Source organism: Leiobunum rupestre, chromosome 8, assembly GCF_980474605.1.
Source record: "Leiobunum rupestre chromosome 8, qqLeiRupe1.1.hap1, whole genome shotgun sequence".
Lineage (NCBI taxonomy): Eukaryota > Metazoa > Arthropoda > Arachnida > Opiliones > Sclerosomatidae > Leiobunum > Leiobunum rupestre.
In genome coordinates this window covers 25,115,469-25,142,447 of record NC_143391.1, presented here as the reverse complement: position 1 = coordinate 25,142,447, position 26,979 = coordinate 25,115,469, and the positions used below count along the sequence as shown (strand labels likewise).

The window sequence follows — 26,979 nt, the reverse complement described above, 5'->3', positions numbered from 1 at the left end:
AATGTGTCTATTTTGGTTTCTTTGAGATCACGTACCAACCGAATCTTCGAACAGTCTGGGAGTTCCCACGGAAGAGGCGTCCGGCGAGGAAGGTGCCGAAACGGAGATGCTCTGATGTCTCTTGTAATAGTCGCCGCACTCTTTGCAGAAACCGAAATTGACCAGTCCACTTCCAACGGGGAACTCTTTCTTGCAGCTCTGACATTTCTCCTTCGGCGTTTCTATATCAGAAAATCATTTTTGTGAGAAGCTGATTCTCAACAGAAAATCATCTTTGTAAGAAGCTTATAACTACGTAACTGAAATGTTAAGAGGCACATGCGTTGGAAGCGTTGTAGGAAGCTTCTAACCAAGTAACAGAAATGTAAAGACCCACATGCGTTGGAAGCGTTGTAGGAAGCTTCTAACCTAGTAACAGAAATGTAAAGACCCACATGCGTTGGAAGCGTTGTAGGAAGCTTCTAACCAAGTAACAGAAATGTAAAGACCCACATGCGTTGGAAGCGTTGTAGGAAGCTTCTAACCAAGTAACAGAAATGTAAAGACCCACATGCGTTGGAAGCGTTGTAGGAAGCTTCTAACCTAGTAACAGAAATGTTAAGACCAACATGCGTTGGAAGCGTTGTAGGAAGCTTCTAACCTAGTAACAGAAATGTTAAGACCAACATGCGTTGGAAGCGTTGTAGGAAGCTTCTAACCAAGTAACAGAAATGTAAAGACCAACATGCGTTGCAAGCGTTGTAGGAAGCTTCTAACCTAGTAACAGAAATGTTAAGACCAACATGCGTTGGAAGCGTTGTAGGAAGCTTCTAACCAAGTAACAGAAATGTAAAGACCAACATGCGTTGGAAGCGTTGTAGGAAACTTCTAACCAAGTAACAGAAATGTAAAGACCCACATGCGTTGGAAGCGCATGTAGGAAGCTTCTAACCAAGTAACAGAAATGTAAAGACCCACATGCGTTGGAAGCGTTGTAGGAAGCTTCTAACCTAGTAACAGAAATGTTAAGACCAACATGCGTTGGAAGCGTTGTAGGAAGCTTCTAACCAAGTAACAGAAATTTAAAGACCAACATGCGTTGGAAGCGTTGTAGGAAGCTTCTAACCTAGTAACAGAAATGTTAAGACCAACATGCGTTGGAAGCGTTGTAGGAAGCTTCTAACCAAGTAACAGAAATTTAAAGACCAACATGCGTTGGAAGCGTTGTAGGAAGCTTCTAACCTAGTAACAGAAATTTAAAGACCAACATGCGTTGGAATCGTTGTAGGAAGCTTCTAACCTAGTAACAGAAATGTAAAGACCCACATGCGTTGGAAGCGCATGTAGGAAGCTTCTAACCAAGTAACAGAAATGTTAAGACCCACATGCGTTGGAAGTGTTAAATACCAGCGGCAAAACGTTGGATGGAAAACTACCACGCGACCAAACCAAACCTCAACGAATGCGTATTTCATTCGCGAGGACAATCACCCAATAAAAATGGGCTCGTCAAATCGGCAAATTAATTTGCTCAAGGAGAGTGTAAAGACAAAGAAATGGCTCGAGGGCCGAAGAAAAAACTCGAAGCTCTTGTATCAACGGAAACCGGAGATCACCCTCCGAGTCAATTGTCTCGTTGTCGGAGGATGCGACGGGGTAATTAAAAACGTACCAGTGTGCAGGAAGAGGTGATTTCTGAGGTTAGTTTGCTTGCTGAAACCTCGGCTGCAAACGTGGCATTTGTAGGGCCACGTGCCGCTGTGGACGTACATGTGGCTCTTCAGGTCCCCGGGCGTCGGAAACGACTTGGAGCACAGCGCGCACTTGTGAGGCTTCTCCTGGTGGCGGCGAAGGAGACGTCGCAGCCAGAAGGGGCCATCCAAGACGAGGGAGGAAATGAATGGGACGAGAGAGGGATCATAAAAAGATAATTTTTCTTCAATTAAAAGAAGAAGACAAACGTGATTGTATGATAAAAAGGGACGCTCGCGAAGCAGAATTATTCGAGTCGCGCGGCCGTGCTCATTAAGAAATCGTTAACGGCTAACTGTAATTTCCGGCGTACGACAACTTTAAATATTTCGACATGGGCGAACACGGTGGCGCATTTTCCGCCGCGGGAAACGAAGAGCGTCCGGGTATGGTTCGCGATCAGGTTTGCGCTAAAATCGAAAAAAGGAACTCCGATGATGGTAATTAACAATTTTGGCATTTTCTTTTTCATCGGATAGCGGCGCTTCGGTATTTTTCCCAAATACCGGAAAAAGGTTGATCCATTACGCCCGAAAGAAAACACAAGGACCCGTTTCCTCCAGATAGAGACGCGTTCTTTCGTGATTCATAAACTCGAGGCCGTCAATGGAAGATGATAGCGCACCAAGGAAAAGGGGGGAGGGTCGAGGGGGTTTCTGTTGATGTAATCTCGACACGGGAGTGAGGATTTTTTTTTCTTCAAAATCATTGATTCGCTTCATTCATTAAGAGAAATACAAGTATCAAAGAAAAAAAAATTCGGAAAAGTAGGCAATAGATTTCTCTCTTTAGTGTATGAAGGCACGATGGTTTAGTCTTATTTCTCTTGAACCTTGTTTTTTGGTTAAATATCTAGACATTAGGGCGAACTTTTACTCTTTTAGGGATTACTTTTTTAAACAAACTATTGTACGTGGTGAAATAAATATATCTGATTGATTGTGTAAATATTCCATTTACACTATTACTATACTTTGAAATATACTCTCTTAACATATAATACCTTAACTATATTTAAAAATTCCAAAAACAATTCAGTTGCTATTCCAACTGAAGCAGCACCGTATAATCTCTGCAAAGGACTTCACTCACTTAATAAGAATAATAGTAATTTATAGAACGATATATTTTGTTATCTGATGCACTAATATCAATTTATATTTATTCTGTTCAATTCTCTTATTGTAATTTATGAAAATAAATTTATAACAAAAATATTTTGTTTTATATGCCAAAATATTTAAATTAAAACAACGTTAATTTTCTAGATTCCCAAAATTACCAAATATCGCTCAACGACCCCTTACTCCCAAAATGGTAAAAAAAGCGATATTCCAACCTTAAAATCGATTCATAAAAAAGAGACTTAAACGTGGGCAAATATATAATTAACTCAATCGCCATCATACACCATATCCCCCGAAAAAAAAACCCTCCGTCGGTATCGGCTATAAAAAAATAACTTCCTATCGTTATCAATGAAATAAAAACGTAAAAAAAGGTCGGGAGGAACTTCGGGAGGAAGAGGGCAGACAGAGGAGAGCGGGTTCTTCCTTCCGAAAGAAGATGACAGACCAGAAACGATTAGAGGAAACAACCGCGGGTCTTTTCTTTTGACTTTCTATATTATCGCATCTTGCATCGGTAATTAACTGACGGCAGTCTGCCATTTCACCCAAGGGAGAGATCATACGCCGCGCCAAGTAGCTATACCTACGTACGCAACGTCGGGAAGGGGGGGGGGGGGACCCGCGTATTCTTTATTCGGTTTAAATGACGTCGAGACGGCGGCGATAGGCTGGGATTAATGAATCTTTAAAATATTGTAAAAAAAGGCGGATGAGGGGGGGGACGTCATTACACCCTCAGGAACATTACCGTTCCGTATACTATTCCAATACCCGAAGGCTACGAGAGGAAAGAAATTGGGGGATGGTCGCTTTCCCCAAACCCACTACAGACAGGGGCCAAAAAGAACTCGCTTTGAGTGAAGTGTCGCGTTAGTAGGGGGGACGTGACGGCTATGAATGAAGGTAACAAATGGAAGAGATGGGCAAATTATATCGTTCGGGGCGAAATTTCGTTAATTTCTCTCAAAATATGTCCGTGGAAGGGGCTGCGGGTGGTAATTAAAAGCGAGCGGACATCGGGACGCGCGTCGTCCCTCATTAAGCGTGGCGTCGCCAAACGAGTTGAGGACTGCGGCGAGGAAGTGCCTGAGACGCGCGTCGAGGCTCAACCTATAATCACGTCAATGGCGACCGTTAGGCTAGTGCCAACAGGCTCATCCTTCCGACGGATGCGAACGACAGCGACGCCGATGGCCAACTGACGACGCGATTAAAAGAGAACATTCTTGTCGGCCGTGTCTTATTCCTTTCTCCGAGTCGCGCTCCGGATTTAATCGTCGTTTGTATTTGTCTTTTGGTGCCGCGCGTCGATGCTTAAGAAGAACGTAATTGTCACCTCCTTACCCGCTGGCCATCATGACATATTTCACTCGGAATATTTACCAGCGTCGATTTTCTTTCAGAAAGGGAAATAATGTAATTAAAAGTTAAATCGCGGAATTATACGGGGATCTGGAATGTCATTTCGAGTTGATATCGTGGTAGGTTGAATTATGGCATCGCTTACGAAAATATTTTTCAAAAATTTTATACAAAATTGAACAGATCCAAATTCAACTTTGATCGAAATTGAAATGCAAAATGTGTCATAATTCATTCAATTACATTGCGTGAAATGTAACTTTATTGCCATTTGATAAAAAGTATGTGATTCAAACAAAATGGTTATTCTAGTTGGATTCAAATTTGAACATCATTTTGATAAGGAATCGTCTTTTAACTCAATAATAAACAAAAATAAATTTCGGTGGTGTACCAAAGGGAAAAGGAAACTGACATGTCTAATAGAGCAACATTCTCGAATTTGAAACTATAATATTATCCAACACAAAAATAAACGACGCCCCAGGGTGTGTGTGTTCGTATAAAAGATAAATCCGGTGAAATATGATATCTCGGTCGGTAAACAGCTCTCTTTCTTGTCATTTCTCTAATTCTATAGCCACTATTCCAGTTTTCTTATTTATTGTTAAGATCTTAGAACGCGATTGAAACAGGATATTGATTAATAAACTTTCCTCGGAGATATTGGGAGCCCGAGGCAGTCATAATTCGAACACGCCGTCACGGCGTATTAATGCGCTTTTAATTATTATTTATAAGCTACGTCTTGATCGTCGCGAACCACTGGAAGGAGGAGGATTAGTGACATATACTTAAAGATATTATTTTTCATACTTAACATTTCATAATTAGAAATAAATTAAACTCCAATATGGGGAGATTAGTTAGAAAAAATCCTTTCCCCCGGGTAGTTAGCTTCCGGGCACGGCGTCAATGCCCAGGGTGAAGCTGCCCAAACGAATAGACGTTGATGACGGTCGTAACACGGCCATTATACGTAGTTTGGAAGATGGGGAAAATGTAATTTTGATATTCCGAGCAGCTCTCGTACGTATAATAGCCCGGGGCTTACAAACGAGACAATATTAGGATCCAGCCGCCGAAAATTGACCAGAGCATTAATATACAAAGAAGTAGGAGGAATTTCAAACCCGCGGTTGATACGTACGCGAGGCGAATTATTCACAAGGCTGTTACTGGTATCGCGAGAGATCAACATTCTCGCCGTCTGAGAAATAAAGCACCAAAGTACATTACTGTATTTAATCACGAAGACTCGTTCGCACTTACAATGTTAGTTACGTTTTAAACCCGTATGAAATATTTCGCCTATATGGTTAAATTTAAAATGGTTCCAACTATTCAGTTTGGCAATAGAAACCCTCTTATCAATCTTTTAAGCTACACATACACTTTTTAATTAATTAAAAAAGTTAATTAACTATATATAAAATGACTGATGATAGTTAACAAATTCCAACACCTATAAGGGACGATATAAAACCCCATTCGACCGCGCGAGAATCAACGAAAGCTTAAGAGTACGAAGGTCGTTTTCTCTTTCCCAATGGTAACCAGTAAAGTTGGTTTCTAGTATAGAAATTTTGGCTATAAAATGTATAGGTGTAAGCTTTGAAACATTATTAATTAATTTGGAAATTGCTTTTGGGTCATTAAATTTGGTTCGACTAGAACGTTAAATGTTTAAAGACCAGGTCAGCCCGCTTTCTCAGCACACCGAATACAAATTACAATCTTAATTGCATTCCTTCGATTTCCTATTTAATCGCGCGTACCACGGATATGTAAACAAAACTGTATAAGAATCGGTAAATGGGCAGTCTTCGTAACGCATTTTCTGGAAGGCCTCCTTCGGAGTATTAGCTGTAGTCATACCACGCCCAAAGTAACATCGTTTCGATATGGACATAGAGCTTCTTCGTAAGCGAAGCGAGCTACTATCGTCGCGATCGGTTTGCGGCGTTATTGAAGGAGGGAATACGGCGCGGTCTACGCGATTCTATACTTCGCCAATAACGTCAAAATATTAAATTGAAAATGTAAGAAGAAAAAAAAGTGTTTTTGAATTTTCCGCCCAACCCGAAGGCAAAACGAGCGACTCGTTGTATAAAGGTTTTAACACCGACCAATATATATAGGTTTGGTCAAATTCACCACACGATTCGCGTTTTTTCATCTCCTTCTTAAGTGGCTTCGGCTCTTTTCGCGGCATGCGAAGGAGAAAACCGTCTTTAAGTTAATTATCGCACGTACTGGCAGCTCTCCGTAGATATGGGAATTTTCCTTCACGCGGTGGATTCACGCGGCACCCTTGATCGAAAAAAAGGGTCGATTACCGGTGTTTTACGGAATAAATTGGATTTGCCGATAAACTCCTTTTTATAGCTGTGGTATATTCGAGGACACAAATACGTCGCCAAGGAGTTGAAAGATGCCCGAGTCGAAATATTCGCGAGTTCCGGTAACGAAAATACTAATAGGCTTGGTTCTCTTCTAGCTAGTACTTTTCAAGTTGTTAAATATTTAAAATGTTAGTTTTAGCTTTAATATCAGGGTAAACATTTTGCAATTTAAACACTTTTTAACTCAAATTAAACATCGTTATTTTTCATTTTCTCTTTATTAATTTAGTATATTTAATCCACTATGTTTATGTATGTCATTGTACACGATATGCATACAGTGTAATGCCTAACGAACCTATTTCCAACGACTAAAATCACGCGGAATATCACTTAGTCGCTGGATATTTTTAGAGCCCTAGTCGGATGCTAAATGAGAACTGTATATACCGGGCACCAAAGGTTTATAAATAATAACAATAATCAGCTAGGCTAATACCCAAGGCACCACCTTAAGCCTAAGTCATCATGTGCGACTTTTAAAGCCATTAATTCAGGTGGCCGGATTACAATGCGTAGGAGAGTGGCGACAAGTCCTTCATGCCACGCGAGCCATCAGTTCCCTACACTAACTATTACCGTTAACCCCAACAAGTTTTTATGGAAGGGGAAACTGAATATATCGGGGGAAAACCCCTTAACCAGTGGGGAGAGAACTCGCAAACTCAACGCGGAAGGAGTTGTTCCTGGTTTTCACCCAGTGCCACAAATTGGGATCGAACCCGGCTCCTCTTGCTGCGAGGCGAAAGTGCTAACCACTCCGCCACCCTACACCCAGACAGTCTCAGATAATCTGTACACCGAGTTCGTGCATTTAGCACTGTTAAAGGTACATTTTTTCAAGAGTTCGCGAGTTCCATTTAACACTGTCAAAGGTACGGCAGTGTACACCGAGTTCGCAGATTGTCTTACCCCTCGCGCGCAGCCTTGACATTAGAGGGCCGACCAAAATCGAAACTCACAATTTTATAAACTCATAAATTGCTAGTTATAAATAAATGAAAATGGTAGACGAAGGTATACGAGCGGGTTTTGGGGTTCGAAATTCTAATGGAGCTCTTACGGAACTTCCTTCGACTATGAGGCAACTTCGTGCCATCGGGGGCAAATGAACTTTCCAAACGTCGCCAACTATTAATTTGACATCCCAAAAAGCGGCCGCCCGCCCGTTTCCAACTAATTCAGCCCTTCTTCTTTCACGTTATTCTAATGTTATTTTCTTCCCTGTAAATAAATTTGAAAAAGGATCGAGAGGTCTGTCCGCGCCAAAGAAGTACTCGCTTCTGAAAGGATAAAGAAGAGGGATGCCAGGGGAGGGAAGAGATGGATGGTCGCGAAAGATGGAAACGAGATATCCGCCAAGGAAGAAGAGTACAGTTTATACATTGTGAGGAGCCGCTGGAGGCTATTCAAATTATTTTGGTGCGCGCGGCGGCCGCGATCAAGATAAAATCGGACTCTAATAATTCGTCAAACTATCGGAGAGAACTCTTTAATCGAATTCCCATTTTCCCCCTTCCTCCAGAGCGTTTACCCGCGCGCAGTTCTCTCACCCCGACATCGTTCACGCGCGCGTTAAAAGAATCGATTCCGTGTAATGGATTCCATCGCGGGTAATAACGAAATATAAATAATATATTATTTTTATTATATAACCATATATGGTTGACTATCGTTGATATTAGTTGACTAATTTTATAAATTCAAATCGACGTTTTATTAATTTTCTAAGTATCCGTTTGCAATAGACATGGCTTGGCTTCTGCCTATGTATAGAGCAATTTCAGTCCCGCTTTAGAAGACGTATAACTAATGCTTTTTCCTATAGAAAAAAACCCAGCGCAAAATGGCGGACATGTATAGGCAAAGCTACTTGCTGAAATATCTCTATTTCATTCAACAGAAGTGGCCTCCAAATTCAAAATTAAGGACCCAAGTGAAAATCAAACTCCGAAAATATTAGATTTTGGATATTATTTTCTATCTTTTACCGCTGTAGCTTATAGCAGAGCTCTCGGCAGTACTTTAGTTGACCGTTTTGTACACGACGACTCAATACGCCGTTTAGGCAAAAGCACGGCTAGGCTCGTCAAAGACTTAATATTTCGTCTTTGTAATTTCAAAAGATAATACGATATATTGCTAAAACACCCAAATCCGGAACCCGCAATTTTTAAAATCCATCAGAATAAATTCAGGTACCTAAGAATATTGGAGTATTAAATTATGTGAAAAAGTGCCAAAAAAAAATCGAAAGCGGGAGAACTTTCGCGTCAAACTACGCGAAGATGGCGCTTATAATGTTTGGCTAAACGTATTCTTAGAACCTGAATTCATTCTGATGGAATTTAAAAATTTGGGTGTTTTAGCAATATGTATCTTTGAATTTAAGAAATACTTAAAGCCAGTCAAACCACAATTTGAATACGAGTTTACACCGACGTAATCGACGTAAACTATTAACGAATGTGTGTGTTTGGTCTCTTTCACGGACAAAGCCGATATATATATTTACGATTTCATTTAAAAGAATTTGTATGCTAAAAAGCGAGAAAGTTCGCTTCTTTCGGGAGAAAATTTCAAAACGGCGGGCTATAAATAACGGGCCGACATTGTTCTTGCCGTTCGAGCATTGGAAATAACAAAACGAAAAACGGCGATAATTCTTCCAACTTTTGCTTTTTGCGAGATTCAACAAAAGACCAGAACGCGTTTCCAACTGTTAAAAAGTACAAAGTCGTAAAGAGATTAAAAACTTTCGCTCTCTTTCTGGCATTTTCTCGGCGGAGAGAGTGAGTGAGGCCATTTCGAGTGATGGGCGAGAAACTGACCTTCTACGTAAGAAAGAATCTCTGGTAGCTTTTACGACCCCTTTTGGAGGGACCCCTGGATGAGACCCCTCAGGCAAAGTTCGTGGGAAAAAGGAGAGGGGCTCGCCTCCATTTCGTAACTACTGTTACGTAAAATAGACAATGAAGGCCGACGTAAGAATAGATAACTTTCACCTCGGCCAGCGCTTCTCAATTTCGCCTTCCACTAGCACCACCTAAACCTCCCAATTGTCGGAAAAATAACAGTGAAGAAAGCGAACATTTCGGAATCGACTTTTAAAACGTTGAAGCTATTAGACGTACAATCGCTTTGACGTATTCCATTTAGACCTTGACTATTCCGTATAAGTCAATAGAGAAATTCGGGGAGTGGCCAAAAAGGGATATTTTAAGATATATTCCACCGAGAAAAAGGTTTCTTCAGGCCCCGAAGGCTTTTTTGAAGAAAGGCGGCGTCTCTTCTACGGATATCGCTATATCTGATATTGTTATCTCGGATTCTTTGACGATATCATTTAGAAGCCGCTCGTGCACCGAGCGCGAGAAGAAAGCAAACCCGCGTAATGTTAAGAAACCCATTTTTCAGAATTGACACTAGGCCAGATTTAGCTCTATAAAACGGAGATCAGCGTCCGAAATATTATAGCGATTTTTATTTTCCTCAACAACTTGACAAGCTCGAAGACAAACTTTTCGCCTAAATCCGAGCGTTGAAATAGTGGAAAATATGAAAGAGCCGCGATCTCCTGATTTATGAGAGGCCATTATTGCGAGGTTGGAATTATTGGAGAAGAGAACTTCTGGAATTTCTATTTTTCGTGTCACGGGACATTCTTCCTAGTCATAACAGATTATCGATGACGCGTTAAAGCCGACTATTTCTCTTTCGAGTCGGTTTTGTTTTATCACCTCGCCGTCTTATCCTCTAAAACCTTCCCCCTAAAAAAGCGGCGCGTCTTGTTGTACCCGTAACGAGGGGACGCGTTATTTATTAGCGAGGTTTTCGGTTAAAGCTCCATTGAAGGCGCCACAATAGAGTCCGGCAGCTTTTTATTATCGGTAAGGAGGAAGAATGCCACCCGCCAAACGGGTGGCGCGAAAGGGCATTAAAGTGATTTACTAAGATTACCTTCTCCAAGTTTTTCAACTGGCCGGTTTTTTTAAGGTTTCGTCTCGCGAGTCCCCAGTCGAGGATTATCGAGGAACACTCGGGTCAAAGAGAAGGTGACGGTCCGGACTTTACCGTTCCGCCGCCTTTCGGCGAACTATCAGATTAGGAAATAATTTTTTTAGGGGTCGTTTATTCGGCGTTGATCCTTATTACGGTGTTTTCAATGACTCTCGACCGCGTATCGGTCCATTCGCGGTCGAACCCCGCGGGGTTCAACGCTATTTTATCCGCGAACCCATCGTGGTTATGGCCATTTTAAAACCTATAAAAGCTAACAAAAATCAATGGTCCTATTTTAATAGTTCTTCGCGTCAAACGACTCCCGAGTACAGTCACGTCCTAAGTGGGATAGAAATCGTAACCAATGCCCCCCAAAAAGAACCTCTTTATGGGTTTTGCTGGAGTGGAATTAAGAGTCTCGGAGTCGCTCTTAATGGGATACATTTTATCTATTTCAGTAATTTAATTTAATTTATTGGGAATTGGAGTCGGTTATCCAGTAAGCGGGCACTGGCCAGAAACACCCGCTAGTCTAGGCTTTGCTTCAAATTGGCTAAGGCTTCAAAGTAAAGCTTGTAGGAGACCTAATATTTTAGAAATAATAAAACCTTTCTTAACGACTAAACTAATTTTTTTTTATGAAGCAGACTGGGTTACCGGGCAAATTTAATACACTACATTATTGACCACATTGGTGACTAACCCCTGGATGGTCTAATTAACGTATTTAGTTCATGGTTCATCAAACATTTTGTACCATTTTCAGAGTTATTAGATAAGGATTAACTACACCAAGGGTCCCTTCTTCCTAAAGCCCCCTCTATCCGAACCCCTAACCTTCATATGTGTTAGGGCCATTCCGACCTCGCTTCCTATAGTATCTTCTTGAGTCCCTCTACTCGGGCCCTAAAGCCCCGTTTTCAATTACGATAAATTTCAGGCTTTTCGCTTTTGCTTTTTTGACGCACTTTTATTTCAAAAAAAGCCTATATCAAATCCATTTAGATATCTGCTTCTCGTGACAAAAAAGCCGATAGAGAAGCTTCTCCCGATTGGTTTTGACGCAAAAGCGTGATTTTTGTTCGGTAAAATCGTGATTGAAAATGGGACTTTAGGCTTGGGATTTATTAGCCCCTTCTACCTTTTAGCGAATTCCGGACCCCAAGACCTAAGCCTAATCAACCTATTTGTTAATCCAAGACTGATTTATTAATTATTTCCGCCCAAGAGATTTATAAAACTTATAATGATAGTCCTCCGAAATTCATCCGAAATACACATACATTGAAAATGAGTTTTTCCCTTTATGACGGCCCCTATCCAAATAAAACGTCAAAATTGTCCTTAAATTACGCAAACACACGCAAAAAAGACTCCTTTTTTTTCAGCAGGCGTATAATCATCCTCCCACGCGCCGTTTACACAATGTCCGAAATTAATCGGGTGATTCTACGAAGAATGGCGTGAACTATTAAACGTTTCAGCGCGTCCGCCCCGTCGTGTAATCGTCCGCGTGTTGATACGGAGCGACGCTTTCGGAGAATAGGGGGGCTATTTCGGATCGCGGCGAGAGGAACGCGCTTCAACGGTCGGCGGGCCACGACGCTAATAATGACATAAGTGGCAGAAATTGAAAAGGGACGCGGGGTGCGCGCTGAGAGTGAGGCCGCCCGGAAAAAAGCAAGTGACGTTACCTTATTGTGCGTCATTCGATGGTAGTAGAGATTGGAGCTGGCCGTAAATCGCTTCCCGCAAACGGGGCACTGATGCGGCTTCTCGCCCGAATGGATTCGCCGGTGGGTGTTGAGCGAGCTGGAGGTGCTGAACCCTTTCCCGCAGACGTCGCAAACGTGAGGTTTTTCCCCTAAAACGAAAGAAAACCTCAATTATCAATTGTGACGCGAAATAAACGAGTTTTTCTTTAGCGTGGTTCTTAATGAAAGAACTATACTTTGTATCGTTTTGCGTCCATTAATTTCGAAACATTATCATTTTAAACGATTAAAAACGTCTTAATTCTAGGGTCCAAGAAGAGTCTATTCCTAGGAATAGCTTTATTCATTTTGAATACGTATACTAAAGGGGAGGTTAAATGGCTGTTTAGAATATTGACCCGGGACTATATGGATGTACGGAGTGAATACTGGGTAAATGATAGGTACCTGTATGGGTTCTCATGTGGCGTCGTAGAAGAGATGGTCTGTCGAAAGCTTTGCCGCAATAAGAGCATGGCAGCAGCGTACGTTCCCTGGCCTTCTTGCGGGGTTCCGCTTGAGACAGCGTCTGCGTTTGGTAATGGAGGAATTACGTGGAGCAATCGAGATTTGGTACAGAGTGCCGAGGGGTACTTACACTCCTGTCCACAGGCATAAACCTGCTGTTGATTTTGGGCCCGCCACCGCTAGTTGAGGTCGACGTCCACGCCGAGTCGGTGGACGACCTCAGTGACTTGTTTGGTGGGGTACTGACCAGAGACATGGACAAATCCAGAGGACTGTCTGCGAATTAGTATAAGAGATGCGGGTTAGAAGGGCGAAATGACGGATGACAGAGTGACGCGTCCGTTGACGTACCTTCGATTCTTTGGCGCCATAAAGTGACATTAACATAGCGACTAGAGACTGGTGTGGAGGTGAGAGGCGAGAGCCTGTCAGCGGAGACGTCCCCATAGAAGACAACCATTTCGGTGTTGGGCTCTACCGTCCTGGTCGTTTCGTAGAAGATGTCGCCGTCCAGGCCTCGAACCGCCACCATGTTGACGTCCAGCGAGAGGGGAGAAGTGACGAAACGCAAAAATCGGATCCAATTACAATGGCGAACTTTCTGATCCTCCACTTCCTGAATTTCCTCGTAACAACCAAATCTGTGACGGAGCTAACGGAAACAAAAATCTACATATTAAAATTTTTATAAAGTCAACTAAAACATAATATTAAACTAATTAAAAATTAATAAAGTACCAACAATTTTTATTTGAGCACGGTAATTAGGCCTTTATCGGAATGAGTAGGCGACAAAAATTATAGAGAAAATAGATATACTAATCAGCTAGGCATTTAGGCCCAAGTCATCTTTATATAAAGACACGTTGAGCTCAAGGATAATAGTGAGTGTAGGGTGCTGTTGGCTCGCGTGGCATGAAGGGCTGACCACCACCATCCTACGCGGTATAAACCGGCCACCTGAATTAATGGCATTAACAGTCGCTAGATGACTTGGGCGTATATTCCTAGCTGATTGACCAAACTTTGTACCATTGCTCTTAATGCAAAAAGTAAGCGAAGTAAGGTTCTCTGACCCCTATGATTTTATTCTACCGACCCCATAAGATTTTCATTTCTTTTCGTGAATAGATAATATAAAAAAAATTAACCACGTGAAATTGCTAACCATAGAGATCTCCGTGTTGGTAGCCGTCAAAAAGTCAGGCGACCATCTAAAACCCGGTATTTTTAGCTATTATCTTGGAGCATGCCAATACATTATCTTAAAAAGTTACATATTAGTGTATTAAACATTAATTTCACTGATTTGCGAATTTAAATTGTTCAGGCGGATTGTGTCTTATACTTGGGGATCGTGTCTAGAATTGCATTTGCTTTTCTGGGGAATCAAGCAAAGAGAGCGTACACCAGAGTGTAATCTAAAGGCTCTTGTTAAAGTGTTATTTTGTTGCATTAGCCAACACAATTTGTACATCAGGGTACAATTCAATTTATTTCTGTTTACACCGAATTGGTGATTGCCTCTACCATCAAACAGCAGTGAAAAGTGTAACAACCAACGTTTCAAATTCACCGAAACTGTACTAATAACTAATCGTGTACGGTGTAAGGGGCAGTTAGTGTAAAATTGGAAAAAAAAACCTTTTCGTCCTGCAGTGGCGTCGCTAGGGTGTTTTAGGCGGCGCTTGAGCCACCTGTCAAATTTCTGAAGCGCCACCTAAAATTTCCGAGAAGCGCCACCTAAAATTCCCAATTTTTCCAATTCACTTGTCGAAAAGTTTTCTTCGAACTTAAAAATGGGCACCAAAAATTTAATTTTTCATAGTCGGCCTCAATATTTCAACTTTAAAAACCTTTTTGGGAGCTCCCCCCCTCCCCCATATCACTCACTATAGGACGCCCCTGACCAGTGCTAAGGGCTTAAGCGCCACCAGTTTTGAAATCCTGGTGACGCCACTGTCGTCCTGGCGAAGCGAATAATTTTCTTACTTAATTTACTAATGTATGTTACAAATAAAATTTCTGACGAAAACACGACACAATTAAAGACCAGAAGTGTATTTCGCTCTTCAGTGTATAAACATACAGTAGGCCTTATGTAGAAACCTAATATTTCCATGTCTACGAATAAGAAAGCAAAATGAATATAAAAAGCACCACCCTCAGACATAAGGTACTACCGCGGTAACCTCTTACATTCCCTTCGCTATTTCTTAAGCGGAAAAGTGTAGGTAAAAAAATGAGAAAGGTGAAGAGGGTGGGTGGAGTAGCGTCCAAGAAGCTCGTATATATCCTCTCTCGAAATAAAAAAACCGCGCTGCAGTACATCAAAAGATCATAAAAAAGCGACTACTCAAAGCAACCATGGAATAAAAAAAGATCTATATTTTAGTTTTTTACTTTCACCGCTCTCGGAGGTTGCCAGGGGAGACAGGTGATACGACGAAACGTAGAAGCTGCTCGGAGCAGATAGAGAACTCGCTAATAACACAGTGTGGCACTCTCCGACAAGAATTACACCTGGAGCATCTCCGCGGACACACGCGGATTTAAGCAATGTTCTTATTAGTGGCGTTTCGCGGAAACCCGACGAGATCGAATGGTTCACCTTGTTATTTTTTCTCTTCGTGGCTGTTGCACGCGCGATCGAATGATGGGCCAAACGTTCGGCACTGTTCCGCTCCGACAGTCAAATACAAAACAGTGACTTTTTCTGTATAGGAGGGGGAGATGAGACACTCGCATCCTCCTCGGATGGAAGAGCCTGCGATGTCTCCTTATTAGCTAATCGAGCGCGCGGATATACTTTGTCCGAAGACAACGAAATTACCCAGACCGATAGTTGGAATAATTAGGAGTAACGATGATTATATTTTACGATATTTTTAAAAGATATTTTGGACATCGTCTAAAGGATATCGCGGTACGATATAATGATAGTCAATTAGTGTATAATTGTAGTTAAACGTGGAAAGACAGTAATATCTTTTACGGACTTTTCCGAGAAAAAATAAGATTATTCTAAAGATATTTCTTCGTTGTTTCTATAGACAAACTCTATAATCTTTGGTCATGGCTGTCTTTTTAGGCGAAGTTTAATTTAACTATACGAAAAAATAGTGACGTAGGGTCACGGGTTATTGATTTAACTATATACCTTTATCATAGGTTTTGGTGATAGTATTTGTTATATAATACCTTGAGTACAAATATATTGTTTAAAATAGCTTAATTATGATCTATTTAAACCCCTTAAAATCACTTGGAGTGGGCAAGACAACTCTAATCCTGGGTTCAGGATGAAACCTTTATTTGAAAGCAAATAATGGCCAGAATATTTTTACCCTGGAAAATTAACTTAATATGTAGAACAGAATTGAACAAACTTCAAAAATAATTAATACAAAAGCAATATTTAATTATTTATTGAAAACTAAGAGCGTAGCGCCAGTCATAAAAGTTTTAAATTTTCTCATCCGCGGTTAATTTTTTTGGCTGCATTAAGCCTTTAATACCTTTAAGTCAATTTAAAGTTAACCGACAAAACGTTGGAGGGGCAATTGCCCCTTTGTTCCTAAGCTTCTGACTTTCAATAAAAATAATTATTAAACACTTTAAAGGCAATACAGCTCATAAAGTATCTAAGTATTTTTTTATAATTTCTAAAAAGATAATTTTTGAAAACGATAAATTTCGGGGAATTTAATAAGAGGTATTTAAAATTATCCAGCTACTCGTACTTCAATGTAGGTGGAAATATAGATATATATTGAAAATAAAGAGTTTTTGGCAATAAAATCCGTCGATAAGCGCTTAGTTATAAGCGTCGATCGTGATTGAGATTTTTGCGTATGGGGAAAACGAAAAATAGCGCGTAAATCGAAGATTTAATATATGTTTCGCAATATATTATTAATCTCGCCGCTGATTTTGTCATCCGGCCAAAATGTCAATAGAAACTGAGGTCCATTTCGTCGATCATTAATTTCATATACTGAGAGTCCCGAGTGGGAATTAACAGTAAATATATCCCTGTAATTAAGTTAGGCACCACTCCCCAAGTAATTCATAAACAGATCGAAGGGAAAAAACCCGACAATTTCAATCGCGACGAGTATGGAATATTTCGCCACCGAGAAAGACGAAATATGGGAATAAACTGGGTCGTCTTTAAGTCCATTACGATATTTCACGGAAGAATCTATTATGGAAATATTATAATGACAATATTTCCCAGAAAATAAAAAAAAGTCCTTCGACTTTTAATAAATGCGTGGATCGAACGCGAGCCATCTGGCTTCGGCCGAAAGAAAACTATAGCAGACATCCCTCGTGTCACAATCAACACCTTTTGATGGAACATTGCTTTTTTTTTCAAATATTTCTTTTTCTCGCTTATAAGTTTCCGCCAAGGATTAGATAATGGTTGGGTCATAGTGGGTGGCGAGTGTTACGGCGTATAGTCGGTACCCCGACCCCGCCATCGACGTAACTGTTAGTTGGTCCTAACACTGTAGGGGTCATCGCGGCGGATGTTCGCGGTATATATTCTCTATCTGTCGTTATATATTTCGTAACAGCTTTAATGAAAAGCTAATAAAGTATAGTTACCGCTAGCGTCGATACCGCGCGTCTGTGGGACGTATTCTTTATCGCGAGAAAGATGAATTCCTTGGCGCGCCGGACAGATGGTCGAGGCGGCCCGCTCCAAATACACCGACAAAGTCCGCGCGCTCTGACAGACGGAGAAATAAAAGTCTTTTATATCTTTGTACCCAGAGTTTGAAACACACGCGATGTCTTTCCAGGTTTTTGATTAAAAGAGGCGATCGGGATGCGTGCTAGGGGTTATCGAGAGAGGATGGAAGGCCCCTAAATACGAGAATCGCTGGGGTTTTTTCGCGTCCTTTTTTCGGGAAACGCCAAGTCTCAACCGCTAATGATAGGTTTCTTAGCGGCCTCACTATCGCTATTTACCGAGAATTCGTCAGATTCGTGTTATTATTATATCTGGGGTTAGTTATCCATAAAGAGGATTAAATACTCGTTAAAATTTAATTACCTAATCGACGCCAATTTAGGCGTAATCGTTAAAATAATAAGCTCGAATCAGGCCTCTCGCCTATACACGAATGACACGCAAAAACGGGAGAGGGAAATTTATAACTAAAAACTGCGGGAGACCATATATGATTACGCGTGAAATGTAAGTTTATCTATTAAACGTTACACCCCAAATTAATTTGCACTGTATCACCGTGAAATAAAGTTATTCAAAACATCCAATGACCCCAATGTGACCCCGTATTAAGACCATATATTTCATTACGCCTATAAGATACACTTTGATTCCAATTAACTTATAATACATTGTTACGTATAAATTAATTAGATATTTGTATTCGAGCGTTATAGGGCTTTTAAAGATCTTATCCGACACTGAAAATGACAGCGACGAGTCAACTTACGTCGTTGTCATCGAGGAGACTGTAGACTTCGAGCCTGTCGAGTCGGATGGTGCCCTGGAAGGGTGAAAATCTTCGTCCTTTGGCGATGGTCTGGTTGCTCCAGATGCGCACGCCCATCTCGTAGAGGCGATTGGCGTTGGCGTCCGTCGTCGACGGGATCAGGACTAGACTGAATTCCGACGGAATCAAAACGCAAGTTTCCATCGCGCTCGCGATTCAATCGATCTTTCGCGAAAATAATTCACGTTTTTTTTTTCTCCTCTCCAAGAAACGCATTAAATCTTCCTTCACGCGCTTAAGAGGGATCCAGCGAACAAATTATAATCCTTTGGTATACTTCGGCCGATCTTTTTCAATCGTTCGTATTGAGATCAAGTTATTTCGTTTGTCAAATTGGTCAACGGAGAGCTAACTGTCCCGAACTGAATGAACGTCCTGACAAACGACGAGACGCGTGTCATTTCATAAAACTCGGACCACGACGTCTCGGACATGGTCGAAATAATCGCGATGGCTCATTTTAAACGTGGTTAATTTTATATATTAGGTGAAAATTAAATAATTTGATCGTAAGTTCGAATTGATCTATTGATTCCGGCGAAACGCGTTGACCCCTTCGGTGATCTGGCGTCGGAGTCGCGTTACCGTTGAGCCCGGGGTAAATCTTCGAGTGAGAGAGCCAGATGAACCTGTTCGTCGTGGAGGATTAGTAACCGGCTGCTCTCCTCTCGGAAAAGCGTCAAATCGCGGCTGACTCCGGCGGCTCGAGGAACGAAAGCCGAAAGTGGCGAACTACGGCGATCTTTTTTCCGCTGCTGGGAGAACGCTGCGGGTATCTCGGCGACCAGCCTCTGGGTCCATCTTCCACGATACGACCCAGTCTCTCTCTCTTTCTTTAGAGGCAGGTGATTGGCACCGCCAATGGCCCCACCCTACTCCCTCGGGCTCCCTAAAAATTCGTCGCTATAGGTCTGACCCGGCCCGTGGTGCGGATTCGGAATCAAACGGGGGGACCTGCCTCCCCACCACGTGGATTAAAAAACGCCATCGCTTTAAAAGCGATTTTTTTTCCTCTCTCTTACGTATATCGCAATTTGCCTTCCCACATTTCGATGCTACTATTACCACCCCCCCTCCAAGTCTCTCTTTATTCCGATGCTTTTTTAATTCTTTTTTCGTATGCCAGTCTCTCTACAATGTTCTTATTGATACGCAGCGCGCGTTACGAACCGGGGTAGGGGGGTGAGGAATCGGCGAAGGGGGGGGGATCTTTTTAAATGAGCGAGGAGAGAGATGGAAGATTGGATTGCGCAAAAAGATTCGGACGTCCCGGAAGACGAATCATTTTAAATTGCGACCATGGTTGATCACGTACTCATTAGTTATCAATTAATTGCGGTTTAATTAAAGGCACGAGGACTGCGTGGCGAGTCTTTATCCATCCTCTCAAGAAGGACTGAGTGTTATATATTCTTAACGTATACAACAACACTCGAAAAATATTTTCATTATCTGACTAAACTTTTTCCTTATCCCGAATACGGTAATTTATCCAATTTAATAGTTCTTTAAGAACGTGAATATTTCCCAGATTATACACTCGTGATAAGTGTTCGTACGAGTAACTTAACCAACGTAAGTATGGCATTGAAGGATTTCGGTTAATGATAATCAGGCGGGGACAGTTTCTCGTGCACTTCCAAAGACTATACCAACTCATGGAGAGTTGAAAGTTGTCAGTCCTTAGTCAACTGCTAATTTATGTTGTCATTGGTTAGTCACTTAAGTAATCATGTGTAATCATGGGAATTCACTTAAACTAATCACCGAAAAATTGTGAGTAATCTAATCACATGGTAATCACCGATTGTTTTACGAAAATCCGTAATCAGTAGGCTGATTTTCGCTCAGATTTCAAAATTTCTAAAATCATTTTTCTTTAGAGTGTCCGGGATTTGTACGAATGTCGGAGCCCTCCGAAAATTCGTACTTAAACTATAATGTTACTTAGGGTATGAGTAACGAGAAACAAATCCCGACAAAAAGATATCGTTCCACGCGCAACTAGATGCCTCGATTTTCGGCCAACTGCCAAACACGCCTTTCGATTAAATGCAACAATAATTAAAACCAAATTTACACCTTTGATAGAAACTAAAAACGTTTATTTGTGGCCAGATTCCAAGTTTCTAGTTGGAACTTTTAACCCTCGAAAATTAGTTAATCCTACAAATTTTATTTTTTAAACTTCAAAAAGTTATTTAATTAAAATGGTTTATGTTTTTAGTGTATGGAAAAAGGCGTAAACAAAGCCGGTAGATATAACGGTATGGAAAACACATTACCAGGATTTCCTTATAATGGACAAATTACAATCTAGGGTTATCAGTTTCGCGGCCGTCAATCCGTTAGCCAGAATATAAGCTTTTGTTTGCGTTTGGATTTGTTTTGGTTTGTTGAACGGAATTAGGCGCACTCGGCCTACTGGTTTTCCGCTTCGTGAGGGAGAAGCGTCGGTTCAATTTCTCCACCTGCTCCTTCGTCTTGGATAATTTCGGCTCTCAGCGGCCAAAAGAGCTCTCTCCCGCCCCGTTTTGGGAAGGAGAACGGTAGCAACAGTCTCCGAAAATGGCCCCTCTTTTTAGGAAATTGGTCCCGGCTTCTAGCAGACTGGGGAGCCGTCGCTCGGAGAGTCCCCCCTGTGATTTCGGGTAACAAGTTGGCGGGCAGGTGGACTGGATGGAAATTTAACCGTTTTCTTCCAAAGTCAAACCGCATTATTTTGGCGTTGTTAATACATCACGTAATTATAAATTCACCGAAAAAAAACACTGATAGAAAACATTGGATAACCGCTTTTACAATTGTTAATAATTAAAATCAGTTAGGCCTCGGTGGGCCATTATCGCGGCGTTACTTACTGTTAGTTGAAGGGTGATCACTAACAAAACGGTCTTCTTTCCCTCTGACGATTCTTCCTAATAACTTTTGGAAGAGCTAGCTCTTAATTTCTTCTTTAATTAACCGACTGAAAAGCTAACTAAGATTTAAACTTACTCCTTAAGCAAATTACTCCATTTGGGAGCGACCTAAATATTTGAGCCCTTTCACTTGGCTTTTTACAAAGGAACTGCTGCTTTACTTTCGTTTCCTCTTTTACAAAAAAATACCAAAGATGACGGGTTTTTACCAATCGCCGGACCTCAATGGTCGAGAGCGAAAGTCCGTTGAAGAGCCCCCAAATTCGACCCCTGCTACCTTTCCGTCAAGTAGGGCCTACGGGCAACTATAGATAAGCCGGACAATTAGATGCGAGTGAACGGTAGCCTAAAAAAGCCAAAGGGTCACTGATTTGAATTGTGGGCCTTTTACGGACCTCTCCCTCTCGTACTTTTGTTACCAATTGTTTATACAGGGTGTTTCAAAAGGTTATGCAAAAATTTGAAGGAGTTGTAGAGGGTGAGTTGAGAAGTATGCCTGTTTTTTCTCATTTTCCTACGATGAGTTAAAAGAGCGCCAGAGAGCTTCAAAGTGTGGACTACTAGCACCTGCAAGTAGGCTGCAACGAGCGCAAAACCAAGCAGCAGGGAAATGCGAACATTAAGGTTTGGGTTCGTGTGATAGGTAAAAAAGGACTTTGTACACAAATTGAAGTAACCAGCGTAAAAAAGCAAACTTAAACAGTATTTAAAGTCCCTGCTGCTTGGTTTCGCGATTGTTGTAGCCTACTAAGCAGAATATACAACAACGGAGAATTTCTCCGAACTGGATAATTGGCAACCCTCAATTCGGACTGGCAATAAACTCAAAGAGAAGATAAAGGGTGAAAGAGGACTCGCGACGGCATATTAAAAAAAAGTTGCGAACTCGCTAATCCTAACAGTGAGAAAACGGACAGAGATAATAAAGAGAAGGGGAAAACCCAGGATACGTTTGGCCGCAAGGTCACCTTTGACGAACCCTTCCCAATGACCTCCGTTGCGCTGTCACTTCAATTAGAACGATAGAGCTCAGTGGCGTAGCCAGGGGGGGGGCACGTATGGTCGTACGTACAAATATTTTTATTTATAACTTTTTTTTCAATGGTGTGCCCCCCCCCCCCCGAAACAAAATCTTGGCTACGCTACTGATAGAGCTTTAAAGAGCTTAACCCGAGCCCCCTGGTGGTGATGACCAGCATCGCCACCAGAGTAGCCCAAAGCTACCCCAACTAATAAATTTCTAAGAAAGAGAGAAGTCGAATCTTTAAAACGTAGGAAAGAAATATATTTAAGAATAAATCAAAATGTTTAAAGGAACTGTGAATAACTAAACTATAGAACTTTTAAATTGTTCGCTACAACCTTTGGTATTAGCGATAACCTCCTCAAGTTTTTATGGAAAGAGGAAACCCAAAGAACTCAGGAAAATGCCCTTTAACCACTAGAGAAAGCACTTAACGCAGATGGAGTGGTATTAGGATCAAATCTGGCTCACTAGTACACCAGTTTTGTTATACCGTTTGCGCCATCTATACTATCAGAAAAGAGAAAAGAGCTTAGTTTATAAATTAATATACGAGATTTTCCATAATAAACGTTTTAAAAAAAGGTCTGTGCAAGACCCCAATATAATCTTGAACCTTGAGGAAATTCAGATCACTTTGGGTAGGAATCGAACCTGCGACCGTCGGGTGATGGTCTCAAGGCAACTTCCATTGGACTACCAAGGCCACGAATCATGCCTTGGATGTCCTATTTTTTTGAACTTACTCGACGGAGTTCTATTATTGTGTTATAGTCGCAAACCAGATTTACCGCACGAGTCAAAAATAGGACGAAACCGGTATACCGTTGGAATTTCTGGCTATTTTATTTAATTTAATTTTTCACTCGAAGATCTATTTGGCCCGAGTTTCGCGTCTTTTTGTTTGCTCGAAGACCTATCGGTACGAGCTATTAGTAAGTTTTAAAAATTTCTTCAAATTTGTTTAGGTTTTAGCTTTATTATCCCTTTTCATAATGGACTAATCTACTTATTCGCTAATTTTATCATCTATTATTGTGTGACGGGGTTACTTTTAACTCTTTGTTGATTTTTTAAATGAAAACCAAAGGTTGCAGTTTCGATTCCTGCTCGATGTGCTCTGGTATCTAAACACGCGCGCTGATATTCTTAAAAGAAAATCTCGTATTGTATTAATTTCCTTTTCTGACGTTTCAACAAAACGTAAATATTTTCCGATTTGTAAAATCAGCTTAAATAATTCAGGGTTGCCACCGTTTTTCCACAATTAAATTCCCTGAATTTTCCAGGTTTTCCCTGACCATCTCCGTAAATATTCCCTGACTTATTTTGTGTTAAGATTTTGTATTTTTTTACCAATATTTTAGTAAAAGTTTCCTATTTGTCACCGAAATTAAATTCCCTGACATTTCCCTGATTTTAGACTATTTTTTTAAAATTCCCTGACTTTTCCCTGATTTTTAAACCCGTATTCAAATTCCCTGACATTTCCCCGATTTTTAGACTAATTTTTAAAATTCCCTGACTTTTAAACCCGTATTCAAATTCCCTAACTTTTCCAGGAATTCCAGGTTTTCCAGATACCGTGGCAACCCTGTAATTACTCCGCTAACCCAGCTATGGACAAGTAAACGTATAGCTCAGACTACTCCTGAAGTGTACAATGCTCCGAAAGTCGTTTCGTGTCTCATTGGGCCGAGGATCTTTGGTAGGTTGCGAGGCCCAGTACTTTGCTTAGTCTATGGCCAGAGCTGCCAGATATAAAATTACTTCTACCGCCCAACTGCTTTTTAAAGTAGCCCAATTTCCCGCCCAATATAAAATTCAGTATTTTTGAAATTACCCCAAATTCCAGCCAAATTTCTTACGTTCTAGTTTCGGAAAAAGGATAAGGCGCATATTTCAAACGCTAGTACGCGTTGCTATCGTAAATTTAATAAAATTATTTAGATAAAAGACGTTTGAAAACGGCGACTTTTAACAAATGTTTTTCAGGATAACTACTTTGAATACTGCATTGTTTATTTGTTTGTTTTATTTCATACTTTGAAACACGTTATCCTAAGAGACTCAGAGAGGGCGCCAGCTACAGTAATTGCTGATTGGTTGTTTTGAACTTCGATGCCATCAAGTGGGAAAAAAAGACCAAATGCTTACCCCTTTTTTGTCAGCCCCCATTCTCCTGCTGGCATCACGGTGGCGCGTTAAAAACGTTTAACATTAAGCCGATTGCCCGTGTTTTTTCTCGGAAAAAATGGTCAAAACCCAAAATGCAACCACCTTTTAGCCGATTTTCGTATACGGACTAAAGGTTTTATAAAGCAGCCCAAAACTAGCCCAACAGCCCAAAGTTTTTTCTCCCGAAAATGAATCTTCAAAGAAGCCCAATTGGGCTGTAAAAAAGCCCAACTGGCAGCTCTGTGACTATGGCTAACCAGTACTGTAAAGACAATCCTACTTCGTTAGTTTGCATATTATTGTGTATTGTTTATTGTTGCTTCGAGATAAGTCACGGAACAACAAGATGATTGGAAATTTGTTCAAATTTAAAATTTAGTTAATACATGTACTTAAAAACCCGTGGAATCTTATTACAAATAGGAATCGCGTACTCTCTAAAATTTACTTCAGCCGAGCATTTCCGGAGCAGCAAAATATAACTAAACGACATAAATTAAAGTTGAAACAGTATAAATTGAATCTAGACGAACAAAACTAATAATGGGCCCGAAAAACGAAGATGTGACCAAAGTGATTTAAATGTCACTCGTCTCTCGAAAACACACGCCACGGAGTCGCATTGTACCATTGTATTGTACCAGAAAAAATAACCATAATTATTAAAGTTCATTGGAAAAAATAGCAGCCTAAAAACGCGTCTAAAAAGGATCGCGGCGGTAATGACTTTGAATAGCGTCTAATTATAGGAACAAAAAATATCGATTAAGCGTCCGTTTATTTTGAGACAATAACATCCGCAACGGTGCCAATTTAGAGGCGACCTACCCCATTGTTATCGCTTGACCCCCTCGCGCGCGCGCGCGCCCGACACACCTATTGTTAACCGAGAGATGGAAAAGTTCCCCCCCCCCCCCGGCACACCGAGCGCGTGTCTCCCCCCCCCGTTCTTTCTATTACAGCGAGTTCCTTCAGAGTTCAGCATCGTTTTTGAATGGGCCGGAGAGTGAGTGGCGCGTGCTCCTTGTACAAGCTCTTATTTAAAATTGCGTAAAAGCGGCCATGCGTGCACGCCCAACTCGCAGGGTGAGAGGAGTTACCCTCTTTTCTAGGGGGTCATCCCTCGTGAATCTTTACTACTGGCGCGATTGAAGCCTACGCTATGACCAAAATATATTTGTTAATGCTCGGAGGCATTCTCACTCTTCTCACAGGGTTTCCACACGTCAGGGAAATCAGGGAAAAGTCAGGGAATTTAAAAATGGGCCTAAAAAATCAGGGAAAGGTCAGGGAATTTTAAGAATTTGTAAAAAGTCAGGGTAAGGTCAAGGAATTCAATTTCATCTTGACACTTTTTTAAGGTAATTTTACTCTAAATCTATGACAAATTCTATGATTATTATTTATTTCCTTGAAAGTTTGGCTAATTTTTTCCACATTGCAATAACCTTTTTACTGAAATATAAGTCCTTTAAAATTTATTAACTTCTGATAAAAGTAAAATATAAAATAAAAATTTTGGGTTTAAAAAGTTAGGGAAAACCATAGATATAAGAAATGTATATAAAGGTCTAGATAAATTTCGGGGCGTCTAAGCCTAACATAAAATACGGAATTGACACCTAGCAGACACCGAGGAAGGCACGTGACCAAGAGCGCGAGCTCTGTTAGCATTTTGGTACTAAGTGCTTGACCTTTCCGCAGGCCGTAGTCTTTAGACACCATCTGTTGGTGACTTTTAGTATCATTTTTAAGCAGGAGACAATGGCTCTCGCGACGATAGCACGAGCTTTCTTACCAATAGATAGCGCCTTATAAGGATAGCCTGCAGAAATTACGCGTTTCTGCTAGCTGTCACCTCAGTATTCACTCCCTTTGAAATATTTTATCTAGAACTTTATATACGTTGCCTATATCTATAGGGAAAACAGGGAATAGTCAGGGAATTTGATTCTCAAAATTTTGTGGTAACCCTGTCTCAAGAGAGCTCGTGAGAAGAGATTAAGTCACTTCCTGAGAGAAGGACCGTACAAATTTTAAGAATTCTTCAATTCTCACTATCAAGGGAAGAATTCTTAGAATTTTGACGCAGCCCAGGCTGATTTGATTGAAATAATTTCAACTTTCTTATTCTCCATAACTAGAAATATATAAATTCTTGCAATGATCAAAATGTCATCTTTCTTCGAGGATGTCCCCTCCCTGAGAGTTCTCTAAATGATTTTGCGCCTTTTTTAGCCCGAGGACAGCGAAGTGGCTCCCGAATGAGAAAGAGACCCATAGACGTAATTGCGAGTCCCTCCTTTTTTTCGAAAAAAAGTTCCCATTGTTTGCAGTTGCATTACGCGAATCTTACTTGAAAAATCCCCAAAAAAAGGGAGCCAGTAGTGGACCTACAGCTCTTTTTGTGTACTGTACTTTTTTATCTAAAGCTGACGCGCTGCGATTTCTGTATAGGCGACACGCATATATT

At 41.0% G+C, this 26,979-nt stretch overlaps 1 protein-coding gene across 1 annotated transcript; it reads right to left on the bottom strand.

Moving 5' to 3' along the window:
- Window positions 1-27: 27 nt before the first annotated feature.
- Window positions 28-18,886, bottom strand: LOC149932871 (uncharacterized). The gene is made up of 7 exons (XM_090157195.1): window positions 18,324-18,886; window positions 13,204-13,504; window positions 12,983-13,128; window positions 12,793-12,913; window positions 12,325-12,494; window positions 1,652-1,817; window positions 28-221 (listed from the first exon to the last, which is right to left on the bottom strand). The coding sequence occupies exons 1-7, from the start codon at window positions 18,525-18,527 to the stop codon at window positions 28-30; spliced, it is 1,302 nt and encodes a 433-aa protein (XP_090013321.1). The 5' UTR covers window positions 18,528-18,886.
- Between the last annotated feature and the right edge of the window lie 8,093 nt (window positions 18,887-26,979).

Excerpts from the sequence above, each read along its gene's own strand:
- LOC149932871 (XM_090157195.1), bottom strand. The coding sequence starts at position 18,527 with ATGGAAACTTGCGTTTTGATTCCGTCGGAATTCAGTCTAGTCCTGATC. Across the intron at positions 12,914-12,982 it reads TTATGCCTGTGGACAGGAGT|ACGCTGTCTCAAGCGGAACC; the intron begins GTAAGTACCCCT and ends TACCAAACGCAG. Across the intron at positions 1,818-12,324 it reads ATCGAATGACGCACAATAAG|GAGAAGCCTCACAAGTGCGC; the intron begins GTAACGTCACTT and ends CGCCGCCACCAG.